General features: G+C 44.6%; 1 protein-coding gene across 1 annotated transcript in view; it reads right to left on the bottom strand.

The window, feature by feature from the left end:
- VILL (villin like) overlaps positions 1 to 10,498 on the bottom strand; it is a 50,571-nt gene extending 40,073 nt beyond the window's left edge. The window contains exon 1 of the mRNA XM_069958820.1: positions 10,417 to 10,498. Within this exon, the coding sequence (XP_069814921.1) occupies positions 10,417 to 10,427 (11 nt within the window). The 5' untranslated portion in view covers positions 10,428 to 10,498. The remainder of the gene's footprint in view (positions 1 to 10,416) is intronic.
- Positions 10,499 to 13,887: the final 3,389 nt, after the last annotated feature.

The raw sequence follows: 13,887 nt of genomic DNA, 5'->3' as shown, positions 1-13,887 counted from the left end.
ATGCCTCAGGGAATGAGAAAGTATGGCTACAGCAAAAAACATGTGAACGTATCTGTTATCATGACTGCCATCCTGGCTCATGTATACTGTTGTGTACTGTTAACTTTTTTATACTCTCTACATTTGTGGTCCTGTACCTAAAAGTTTTTTTTTTTTTTTTTTTTTAGTAAAAACAATTGATAGTCATTAAGGTATCTCTGGTAGCTACATGTACAGACTCACTGCTGATCAGATAAATATAGTTTATAAAATATCAGAATGGAAAAACTTACTAACATGCTTTGTATATAATCTCATTCTTTATTACCTGGTATCCAGCAGCAGCACTGTAAGCTTCAGTTTGACTATACATTGGTGCTGCAATCCCAAAAAGAACACACGCTGGCTTAGCAGCAGAGGAAACACCTGGGATAGTGCTGGGACTTGTGGTTCTACAACACAGGGGCTTCACAGGGAAATGCTTACACTGGCACTAATAAAGAGGAGCAGTGTACAGTGTACACCGTATCAAATCTGGTCAGATAGTATTTGGGGTGCACTTGAAGCCAAACACTGGTATGATAGAAATGTAACTTAGGGTCCTATGAGCCGATTAAGGCCTGATCAATATTGTAAACGAGCACCGATCTGCTAGACTTGGGCTCCTTTTGTGGGCCTATTACACGTCCTGATAATCGATTATTAAGGGCTGCACGGACATAGTTAGCAATGTCCATGCAACCCTTGCCCAAACAGTTAATACTTTATCTGTCCACGCTCTGTATGCGTCCTATCTGAGCTGTCAAGCTGCTCAGCCAATCACTGGTTGTAGCGGTCCCAGCCAGTGATTGGCTTAGTCGGCTGCTAGAGATGAGCGAACCTGGGGCATGCTTGAGTCCATCCGAACCCGATCGTTCAGCATTTGATTAGCGGTGGCTTCTAAAGTTGGATAAAGCTCTAAGGTTTTCTGGAAAACATAGATACAGCCAATGACTATATGCATGTTTTCCACATAAGCCTTAGGGCTTTATCCAAGTTCAGCAGCCACAGCTAATCAAATGCCGAAAGTTCGGGTCCGGATCGACTCGAGCATGCTCCAGGTTCGCTCATCTCTATCGGCTTCGCATCGCTATTACACATACTAATGCGTGGTCAGTGGCTGATGATTTTAGGTCTGGGCCTAAAGAAACAATCAGCTGATAACTGTTTCATCAGCTGATTGTTGTCTCTATTACACAGGGCAATAATCGGCCGAATCGGGCAGATTTGTCCGATTATCACTCTGTAATAAGGCCCTTAGTCTTTTACTTGATAAAAGCGTAATCCAATGAAAAATTGACATGGGGGGCATTTACTATTAAGTTATGTGATTTTTCTACAGAACTGATTAGTTTTTTTACCCAGCAGAATAGGACTAATTTAACACATATTTATAAATTTGTGAATAAGAATATTCACAGAATAATCACGGAATAAAATATATTTTAAAAGAATTGTGCAAAAAAATTTGCCTGCTACTGACCAGACATTGGCCTGCACCTGTTTTTGCGATTATTTTTTCAAATTGCACAAATGATAAGTGGGTGCAAGTAATGGATTATGCTAAATTTTAGGTGAATACTCAAAACAGGCTGATTTAAAAAAAAAAATGCATATAAAATAATAACCCATTAAACACTGTTTCATGAAGAGAAAAAAAATGGGCAAGAAAACCACATATTCACCAAAACATTTGCGCAACGGCCTTGATGAATGTTAACTCTGGCCTCTTGTAGTACAGTATTTGAACAAATAATTGGAGCAAGGGGATTGCCCTTATGGAAATGAGATAGGAAATGGTGATCCAGAAACTCTACACTCAGGGCCGTCTTATCCATTGGGCAGGGTAGGCGGCTGCCCGGGGGCCCTTGCGTCCTAGGGGGCCCCTGCCCTCTGTGACCTGTATTTTTAGCTTTATAAGACGCACTTATAAAACTAAGTGCGTCCTATAAAGCAAAGACGGCTCCCAAGCAGTGCTGAGCACCGCAAGGAAGCCGTCCCGCCCGCCCCCTCTATTGCCGCTCACTATGCATATGCATATGCATAGTGAGCAACCCCCTCCGCCCGCCCCTTCTATCGCCACTCAGCTGAGCAGATCAGAAGCCCAGGAAAGTGCAATGAGCAGCACTTTCCTGGGCTTCTGATCGACTCAGCTAAGCGGCGATAGAAGGGGCGGGCAGTCCAGGAACTCACCCGTCCGGCGGCCCCAGCAGCTCCTCTCCCGGCAGCGCGCACTCCCGGCATCCTCCGGGAACAGGCAGCAGGGTACAGAAACGCTGCCTGTGTCCCGGATAGAGTCTGCAGGACACTTCCAACACAGGCAGTCTCTCTGTACCCCGCTGCCTGTGCCGGAGGATGACGGGAGTGCGCGCTGACGGGAGAGGAGCTGCTGGGGCCGGCAGACGGGTGAGTAACTGGTTTGTTGTTTTGGGGGGCACTGGCTACTATGGGGGCACTGGCTACTATGGGGGGCACTGGCTACTATGGGGGACACTGGCTACTATGGGGGCACTGGCTACTATGGGGGCACTGGCTACTATGGGGGACACTGGCTACTGTGGGGGGCACTGGCTATTGTGGGGGCACTGGCTACTATGGGGGGCACTGGCTACTATGGGGGCACTGGCTACTATGGGGGGCACTGGCTACTATGGGGGCACTGGCTACTATGGGGGGCACTGGCTATTATGGGGGGCACTGGCTACTATGAGGGGCACTGACTACTATGGGGGGCACTGGCTACTATGGGGGACACTGGCTACTATGGGGGCACTAGCTACTGTGGGGGGCACTGGCTACTATGGGGGGCACTGGCTACTGTGGGGGGCACTGGCTACTATGGGGGGCACTGGCTACTATGGGGGCACTGGCTACTATGGGGGGCACTGGCTACTATGGGGGGCACTGGCTACTATGGGAGCACTGGCTACTATGGGGGCACTGGCTACTATGGGGGGCACTGGCTACTATGAGGGGCACTGACTACTATGGGGGGCACTGGCTACTATGAGGGGCACTGGCTACTATGTGGGCACTGGCTACTATGGGGGGCACTGGCTACTATGGGGGACACTGGCTACTATGGGGGGCACTATATGGGGGGATTGGCTACTATGGGGGGCACTATATGGGGGGGATTGGCTACTATGGGGGGGATTGGCTACTATGGGGGGCACTATATGCAAAGATGTGGGGGATTTGATGGTGGCGGTTGGGGGGGCCAATTCGCACCTCTGCCCAGGGGCCCATAATACTGTTAAGACGGCCCTGTCTACACTCCACTTAAGCCCACAGACAAAACACTCCCTGGTTGGCTCACAGTGGACTCCTAAGAAACAAGTTTTAACAAGTTGTGATTTGAACTGCAATGCCTGCCCACTGGTCCAGCCCTATGGAAAATGTCTGGTAGAGGTGAAGCCCCAGGGCCCAGCCTGAAGCCTCAAGGGGTCCTAGGATAGCTATGGTATTCATCATTTTTTTTCCCTTGGTTCCTGCACTCCTCCTACACTCCTATACAACAATATTCTGTTTGACAGACAGTGCCACAGCGATTCAAAGACTTTCATATCATACCGGGCGGAGAATGAATGCATTACTCTGCTCACACTGGTGTGTTGCAGTGGGTTTTGGACCTAAAACTAGAAGGATAGAGATTAGACACTCTTTTTTCAACCTCCCCACTCCAAGCTAAATAATAAGATCTAAGGGCTCATTCACAAAATCTGTGCAGCGATCCGGATGAGGATTGCGGCGCGGATCATCTAGACGGAGCCTCCACCGCTGCCCTGCACGGATCCCCTCCGCCGCCCAGCCACAGCGATGACAGGAGAGCATGGTGTTGCTCTCCTGTCATCTCATCTCATACTCACCTACTCCCCGCGCTGACCGGCTACAAGCGCTCACTAGAAGTGGCCAGGACTACGCTGCCAGAAGAGTGTGGCGAGTAGGTGAGTAGGAGATGAAATGACAGGAGAGCACATCATGCTCTCCTGTCATCTCTGCGGTCGGGCACAGGGGGGATGATCTGTGCCGCGATCCGCACTACAACATGTCCTATTTTTTTGAGGTGTGGGTCGCAGCACGGATCATGTGAATGGCCACATTCACTTCAATGGTCCCTAAAATTGTCCGTGGTTGTGGATCCACGACCAAGGACAATTTTAACGGGACTTGTAAATAAGGCCTAATAAAATCTAAGAGGCTTAAAGGGGTATTCCAGGGAAAATCTATAAATTAGCAATGGAAAGGGTTAACCAAGGTTAACCCTTTCCTAATATACTTACCTGTCCGTTTTTGGCCCCCCAAGGAGATCTCCGGTCCGGTCACGTGATGGTCCGGGCTGCAACTCGCGGATCCTCTTCTTCCGGTTCGGTGACGTCACCATAGCGGGCCGGCGTCGGCTCTCCTATTAGCAGCAGAGCACTAAACCCTGACTGGCTTGGTAGCGTGTAGCCAATCAGGGTTCAGTGCTCTGTGTCCCTGCTGTACCAAGTTAGCCGGGTGCTGATGTCCCCGGCCCCCCTCCTTCATGTATTATCACCCCGATCTCTCCCCCGGCCCTCTGTATAATTACCCCGATCTCTCCCCCGGCCCTCTGTATAATTACCCCGATCTCTCCCCCGGCCCTCTGTATAATTACCCCGATCTCTCCCCCGGCCCTCTGTATAATTACCCCGATCTCTCCCCCGGCCCCCCTCCTTCCTGTGTATACAGTCCTATTCAAAGATCGCTCAGCCCCCGGTGTAACTGCTGCCTGCGCTGGCCCCGATCTCCGCACCTGTACTCAGCTGACAGGCGCTGTGTAAGTGAGTGCAGGAGAGATTTCTTCCTTGCTTCGTACACAGCGCCTGTCAGCTGAGTACAGGTGCGGAGATCGGGGCCAGCGCAGGCAGCAGTTACACCGGGGGCTGAGCGATCTTTGAATAGGACTGTATACACAGGAAGGAGGGGGGCCGGGGGAGAGATCGGGGTAATTATACAGAGGGCCGGGGGAGAGATCGGGGTAATTATACAGAGGGCCGGGGGAGAGATCGGGGTAATTATACAGAGGGCCGGGGGAGAGATCGGGGTAATTATACAGAGGGCCGGGGGAGAGATCGGGGTGATAATACATGAAGGAGGGGGTCGGGGGAGAGATCGGGGTAATTATACAGAGGGCCGGGGGAGAGATCGGGGTGATAATACATGAAGGAGGGGGGCCGGGGGAGAGATCGGGGTAATTATACAGAGGGCCGGGGGAGAGATCGGGGTGATAATACATGAAGGAGGGGGGCCGGGGGAGAGATCGGGGTAATTATACAGAGGGCCGGGGGAGAGATCGGGGTGATAATACATGAAGGAGGGGGGCCGGGGACATCAGCACCCGGCTAACTTGGTACAGCAGGGACACAGAGCACTGAACCCTGATTGGCTACACGCTACCAAGCCAGTCAGGGTTTAGTGCTCTGCTGCTAATAGGAGAGCCGACGCCGGCCCGCTATGGTGACGTCACCGAACCGGAAGAAGAGGATCCGCGAGTTGCAGCCCGGACCATCACGTGACCGGACCGGAGATCTCCTTGGGGGGCCAAAAACGGACAGGTAAGTATATTAGGAAAGGGTTAACCTTGGTTAACCCTTTCCATTGCTAATTTATAGATTTTCCCTGGAATACCCCTTTAAGGAGAGGCCTGCCCAGAGTCACCCTCTCCTCACAACCTAGAATGTTCCCATGTTAAGTATTTGAGTCCATTTGAAGTACATACAGCCTTCCTCTTATTCATAGACAACAATAGCATATAACATTATAATAATACAAAAACAGTACAAACCATTATAAAAACAGTAAAACAATATAAATAGGCATGTATACAAGACACTTACTGTAGCCGTGTGACACTGTATTGGAACTCTTCTTTAGTAGCAAAACCAGATGTACTTTGTTTGACGTACCCTCCTAAGCATTGGGTGTTTTTTTTTTTTTTTTTTATCTCTATTTGCAAATGTGTTTCCTCTCCCGCTCTTGTTCTATTTCCTACTTTGGTGCAATGAAGAACTGGACTATAACCTATACCACTTAGTCATTTTTCATCAATTTTTCTGCCTCTATTCAACTGTAAATCCCACTGCCTGCACGTTTGGTATCCACCTCATTGTGCTGCACTCTGTGGCAAGTTTGCAGGGCAGAGTCTGCAACAAACATTTACAATCTATAATATGCCATATAAACAAGCAGAATATTTGAATTTATAGAAAAAAACTTAAAACACATTAGAAACATAGAAGATTGTTGGCAGAAAATGCCCATCTGGTCTATCTAGTTTTCACTTTTAGTATTTCCCTTCTTATTATCTTAGGGCAGATATATGTATATCCCACGCATGTTTAAATTTTATTATTGTAGATTTACCAACCACATCTGCTGAAAGTTTGTTCCAAGCATCTACTACTCTTTTGGTAAAGTATTATTTTTCTCATGTTGCTTCTGATCTTTTCCCCAACTAACCTCTGACTTGTTCTTGAGTTCATTTTTTTTGTTAAAAACACTTCCCTCTCAGACCTTATTTAGTCTTTTAACATATTTAGAGGTTTTAATCATGCCCCCCCCCCTATCCTTCTTTCTTCCAGACCATACAGATTTAAATCCTTAAAGTGTCTATGTAGACATGTCAGTTTTGATCCGGGTCTGAGTGTTCAGACCCGTACCAATCGCCAGGGAGCTGGGAGAGGACTGCGCTGCAGTACGTCTGCTCCCCACTCTGTGTTAGCATAATCATTCAGGCTCCATAGACTTAGATTATGAGTCTGACTGATTACGTAACAGAGAGCCGGTAGAGGACCACGCTTAGCGCAGTCTTCTCCCAGCTCGTTCTCCTGATCATCACATCTGAGCATTCAGACCCGGACCGATCAAAACTTTAAACATGTCTCTGTGACTTGTCATAAGTTTTTTATGGTGACTGTGACACTTTAAGTCTTTCCTGATATGTTTTATGCCTGACACCCTCCACCATTTATGTAGCCTGTCTTTGGACCCGTTCTATTTTATCAATATCTTTTTTAGGTGAGGTCTCCAGAACTGGACCAGATATGGTCTTACAAGAGCTCTATACAACTGGATCATGATCTCCCTCTTTCCACTGGTTATACCTCCAGCTATACAGCCCAGCATACAATTTGCTTTCCACACTGCCTAGTTGCACCGGTGACTCAATTTAAGTCTGTCAGAAATCACTACCCCAAAATCCTTCTCTTCTGAAGTCTTTACCAACACAGAACTGCCAATATAATACTCAAATTAAGGATTCTTCCTCACCAAGTGCATTACTTTACATTTGCAAACATTGAACTGCAGTTTAATAACAAAAATAATAATAATAATTTCAACCCTATTGCACACTTTTGTGTAATCAGAAAACAGACAAACCTTACCTACCTTCTCCTACCTCATGTACAAACATAGAAAAGGGCCCAGAACAAACTCTTGTGGCACACCACCAGTCTCTGCTCGGAACATACACTATTAACAACAATCCTCTAAATATCTATCCTACAGCCAACACCAAATCCACTGAACTATCCAGGGATTAAATCCAATTTTCTCTCATTTCTGTATCAGCTCCATCTCTATCAGTCCAGATAGGCGATATCCACGGCACCACCTTCATCCAGCACTTTTGTTACATCAATGAGGATAGTCTGACACAATCTGCCTTCAGTAAAGCCATGCTGGTTTGGATCCATCAAATTGTTTCTCATTAGATGATCCATTATCTTAATTTTTAGAAGTGTTTCCATAATTGTTACTACTACAGATTTTAAAGAAGTCTGGGTTCGTTTTTTTCCCCAAAAGGGAGGAGGTGGCTGAAAATAACAACATGCACCTACAAGAAAAACAAGGGACAGTGCTCTATGGCGCGGATCAGCTGGACTAAAAGGGGTGAAGGGATAGAATATGGTAACCCTCACCTGATAGAGTTGTGCTGAACAGGAGGCACAACTCTCGGAATAGCATGAAAAGTATAAACCTGCGAACCGCAGCCACTCCCGAACTCTACCAAGGGAATAATGAGGAAAAACACCACCAAACACCAACAACGGGGATCCAGGCGCAAGTCCGACTAATGGTGACCAGATGAATAATGTAAAACTATAAAAGTTTATTAAAAATATCCAACGCGTTGGGTCTTTTTACTAAACTTTTATAGTTTTACATTATTCATCTGGTCACCATTAGTCGGACCTGTGCCTGGATCCCAGTTGTTGGAGTTTGGTGGTGTTTTTCCTCAACATGCACCTATGTCCCTGGCTCCAGCATTGGGGTCCGCTGTCCTCTGTTCCAGTTCCCGGTCCCCAGGCGGCTTCCTGGTCTGAGTGGGGACCTAAGTTTTGCCATTTCAGGCCCGCTCAGCCAGTCAGCCGCCACCATAGCAGCGTACCGAGCCCGGACTTCTCCTTTAAGCTAACTGGCCTGTAGTTGCTGGGCTCTTCTCTACTCCCCTTCTTGTTCATAGGTATAACATTTACCATTCTCCAATCATCATTCTTTATTCTTTATTTTGCATTATATATTGTATTTCTATTAAAGGGGAGGTACTCTTTAAAAATTTGTTTGTGACATATTTAAATAAACACCGCCTGTCAATCTTTGAAAGGCAAGTATTTCTCAAGATGCTTCTATTGTTCACTGTTGCTCGGCAAACATGTCCTCCAATGTCCTCCATGAATAAATGTTTACTCTATATATCTATCATCAGCTATAAAACAAGCAGCTAAGGAAAGCAATACTCATGAAACCAACCTCCCTATACAGTGGGATAATGTAAGTCCTGATTCTGAGCATTTGCATGTTTGATTTAGGCTGATATTAAAACATCATTTGTAGTCTTATAAAGTGTGTGTCCATAAAGGTCATGAATGTGAAGAATAAAGAATGAAGCCCTATCCAAATAATACCTATGTAGTTTTGTTTTCCTTTGACTATAACATCACATACATGGGGGGATTGGTCATTTCTGTATAATAACATATTCACTAATATCCTTTAGTAGCATTTTGGACATGTACATTTGCTATCTTGTATAGAAACTAGCAGAGCAAAAGTATATTCAATGCACAGTCTAGAAGGCTCGGAGAAATAAAAAGCATAATCCAGTGTGCCAAAATAATACATTGTTCCCAGAGTTTGCTGTGCCTTTGCTGTTCCTTGCCACTAAAATTAATACCAAGAAACTAGACAGCCCTATACCATGGGTTTCTTAATCTTCCTCTGGAACCTCCTTATAATTATCAATAGTACTGATAATCGCTCAAACTGGTATTTAATTTGGCTTGAATAACTGTCCATCTCACCACAAGTCCTTCAGAGTCTCTCCAGGAATTACCCCAAGTGACACTGATACATTTGTACTAGGAACATGTGTTCCCTATGGGAAGTGGTAAGCCGCAGTCAGACTACTCTGGCAACGGCTTATCCCTCCGAGAGGTCGGGCAGTGCAAACTTATCATGCATGACTCTACTTGGAGACTCAGGTGGCCCAATGGCCATTGCCAGCACGAGGTTTGCATGACTATTATATGGGAAGTGTATTATAATTATAAAAAAAAAAAAAAAGTATGAACATAGCCTTGTACGGGTTGATTATCAATAGTAATAAGCGATTTAGGTGAAAGTTCGAGTTTGCACGATCTGCATTTGAACAATCTGCATTTGAATCTTGCTCATCTCTAATTATCAACCAATAATTGGCTAATAATCATCATACCTTAAAGGGAAACAGCATTGGTCGGAGAGTGGGGTGGCCAGAGGCTGTGCGGGGTGGATGCATACAGTGTGACAGACAACCCTTGGGGACAATGTTAGCCAGAGCATTAAAACAATTTTTCAGGAACATGCCGGATCACAAGGCAGCACTGAAGCTACATACACTGCTCATGTGATCAGCAATGGGAAACCAGAAGCACTGATATCTGCATATCTCAGTTTCCCTTTAACATTGGTGTTATTAGTTATATACCAACTATCAAGAATTATTTCTAAATATTCATTTAGAACAGATCCCATTGTCTTGTCACAGCTATGCAGTCATTTACAGCTACTCTCTGGAAAATAGACAATGGAAGGAGAAGAAATGATTTTATAGTTAGATAAAAGGTCAGGAGTAGGAATGATGAATCAATGAGCGCTGCTTGGTTTGCTGCATACTGGATAGATTCCAAGAAGCATAGAGTCATGATATATAACTTCTCAATTTTTTTAAAGGGCTATTCCCATCTAGTAAGGTGACAGCCTATCACTAAGAATGGGACTAGACTTGGTCCCTCACTGTTTTTGAGAATAAAGGGGTTGCAACATCTGTCCATATGGCCTAAGGGCATAAAAACATCACAACATCACAACATCTGATCTGGAAGCCATTACCTGTCGACCATGTCACTTAGTCACCCAGGATGTTCTCACTCCTTCTCTCAAGTATCTATTAAATACAAACTTGAAAAGAAGCCTCCGCTCTTCCTGTTCAGATTAATTAATTATTACCTATACGATTAGAAAGGGACATATGATCTGTTATACACGGCAATCTTTTCTCTAGGTGCTAACCAACACCATGTGGTCTCACTTTCCTAAAAATCCTAACACATCTTCTCAGACATGTCAATGCAACTCAATACACAAAGAGATTGAGATTTCTTTTAGCATGTCAGACCTTTTTATTAACCCTTTGTTGCAAATAATCTTGGTCAATAACGTATCATTTTATGTATTTCGATTTTTATTACATTTTCCAAACTTGTCTACATCATATATTACAGACCAAACTAGGTGACACAGTCCCTCATGTATACATATAGCGTAAGCTGAAAACCTGGGATCTATCTGAGAAGTGACACGGGCATGTAGTGCTCAGCAGCAAGGTGTGGCTACAGAAAGTAATATGAGGTTTTTTATGTGTTTACTGTTAACTCCTACAGAGAAACCGGAATTACAGGTTAAGGATTATGAACAATGTATTGTCCAGCTATACAGTATGTTAGTTACAGTATTACCAAATATGGCAATATCTACACACATATTAAAGTGTAACTGTCATCATAAAAAAACTTTTAACATGTCAGAGAGACATGTCAAACGTTTTGATGGGTCCAGGTCTTAGTGTTCAGACCCGTACCGATTGTGAGAACAAGCTAGGAGAACATGTGTTGCAGTGCGGTCCGCTCCCTGCTCTGTGTCAGTGAATTCAGTCGGGCTCCATAGTCTTACATAGGCTATCAGCTTGAGCCTGACTGATCCCATCATCCAGAACCGGGAGAGGACCGCACCATGCGTGGTCTTCTCCTGGCTCGTTCTCACGATCGGTATGGGTCTGAAAACTCAGCCCTGGACTGAACAAGACTCATTAAACATATCTATGTACAGTATGTGTTTATTTCCAAGTCTTTGTGTTCCTGGGTAAACGCCAGAGTGCTAAAGTTCTAATTCTTCTAAACTTGAGGATCTTAGCACAGATACCTGACCAAATAGTGACAATTCACAATGAGGAGATGGCCCCAGGATGTGGGACCCTAACACTCTATTCACCTTCCTGCACTTCAAACGGTACAACTTGGGTAAGTACTGAACCCAGCTTTCTTTAAAGAGGTTTTTCATCCAAAAAAGTTATCCCCCAGTCCAAGGGATAACTTGCTGCTGTGGTTTGTTGGACCCCCTGCAATGTCGTGCCTGCTGCCACTATATCCATTCTTTATGGGGGCTATAGAAAGAGCTAAGTACAGTGTCTTGGGAGACTGGGGTCCCCATATTGGAGGGGGGGGGGGTTTGGACCCCTGTAATCAGCTATTTGTTCTTTATCCCGTGGATAGGGGATAACTTTGTCAGGTAGGAGTAACCCTTTAAATCTAATACAAGGCCATTGTCGCCTAACCATACCTGGCAGCTAGTTCCCAACAGCCATATAACCTGTGACCTGGTCATCCAGAGGGTCCTCCTTCCCTCTCTAAAGTCTCTCTGGTCATCAAGTATAGACATAGAACCGTTCGCTCTGAATAATTATCTATATGAATAGAATGTGAAATATGAGCTGGAATAGACCAGAATCTTCACAATAAGTCCTGTTCAGGGCTGGACATTCACGAGTTCTGGCTTTTCTAAGCATAACAATGCTTAGAACAATGGCAAGTATGTGATAATCTTTCAACTCAGATATAAAATTTCCATGCATTTCCTACTATGCAGAATGGAGAATCAAGTTACCCATGCAGGTTTAGTATATCCCCCAAGAAAATAGATACCTAAAAAAGACCTAGCAAATATTGATATATCACTGTCAGCAGTATTCTATGGTAGTGGAGTGCTGGTAGTGTCATTCAGTAGTGACATCATGGAAATATGTATGTATTTTTGCATTGTTCTTGGTTTTCCATGTAGATCAATATCACATAATTATGTAAGCACTAAAGTATGAGAGCAATGAGAAGGCATAGGGCTGCAGGATCATATAGGAGGGTTTGTTTGTAGTCTCTTACCATGGACATAGTGCTCCATTGTAAATCCGACTTATCACGACGAGCCAGGAGAGGACGCGCTGCAGCACGATCGGTACGGATATAGCGTGCATCGGTAGGGGATCTTTACGGGTATAGCACCCGCACAGAATAGACTGTGTACACAATGGGAAGTGCTGCTCCCGGCGTACTTCCATTGTGTGCTATGCTAAATTAGAGAACGGCACACCCGAATGCACCTGCATCCCAATTAAGATAAAGTGATGTTCATCCGGCTGGTACTGCAGTACCGGCCGGGATGAACTTCACAGACAGCGGCCGTTCTGTGACACAGCTGTGTCACAGAACGGCGGCTGTCATACATTGTGTGAACCCGGCCTACATGTACACCTGGCCTACATGTACACCTGAAAGGGATCATCTGGAATTTTAAAATCCTCAGGATTGGCCTTGAATATTAGGTTGTTGAGGGGTGTACCCTTGTCATTCCCTACTAAGTTGCATTTTATATAATTATATTAAAAAATTATTTCAAATCAACTGGTGTCAGAAAGTGCAAGAGATTTGTAATTTAATTCTATTTAAAAATCTCCAGTCTTCCAGTACTCATCAGCTGCTGTGTGTCCTGCAGGAACTGATGTATTCTTTGCAGTCTGACACAGTGCTCTCTGCCGCCACCTCTGTCCATGTCACGAACTATTCAGAGCAGTAGCAAATCCCTATAGAAAACCTCTCCTGCTCTTGACAGTTCCTGCACAGACAGAGGTGGCAGCAGTGAGCACTGTTTCAGACTGGAAAGAATACACCACTTACTGCAGGACATACAGCAGTCAATAAGAACTGGTGATTTTTAAATATAAGTAAATTACAAAACTCTGACACTTTCTGGCACCAGTTGATTTAAAAGAAAAAAAAATTGAGTGCCCCTTTAAAGAATTTCTTAAAAAATTGGCTGCAGAGAATACAATAAGTCATACTGAAAAAAATGGTGCTGTATCCATGGTAGACTTTCTTGTAAACTAATACACAGGTCATATTTGCACAGTTTTATATGTAAGTCAGAGATTTACAATAAAGTCGTGTTTACTGTATGCTAATACTAATGAACATTCAGCTTTAATTCACAGGAAGTAAAATCAAGTAAAACTGGATTTTTAGAAAAACACATGGTGGAATATGAGATGCAACAATTAAGAGACAAGGTAAATATACCATAAAAGCTACAAAACAAGGCATAGAGAGAAGGGCTAAAGTAAAGCTGGCCCTATACAATTTAGGTTTTCACTGAATCCTGCTTTTGCAATTTTTTTAGCTTTTTGTTCTCAGAAAGTTAATTAAATTCCACAATCTTCGCATTTATTCAATAATAAGAGGGAAAACTATTGGACCA

The sequence above is a fragment of the Dendropsophus ebraccatus genome, chromosome 2, assembly GCF_027789765.1.
Source record: "Dendropsophus ebraccatus isolate aDenEbr1 chromosome 2, aDenEbr1.pat, whole genome shotgun sequence".
NCBI classification, from domain to species: Eukaryota; Metazoa; Chordata; class Amphibia; order Anura; family Hylidae; genus Dendropsophus; species Dendropsophus ebraccatus.
This window is presented reverse-complemented; position numbering and strand designations above follow the sequence as displayed.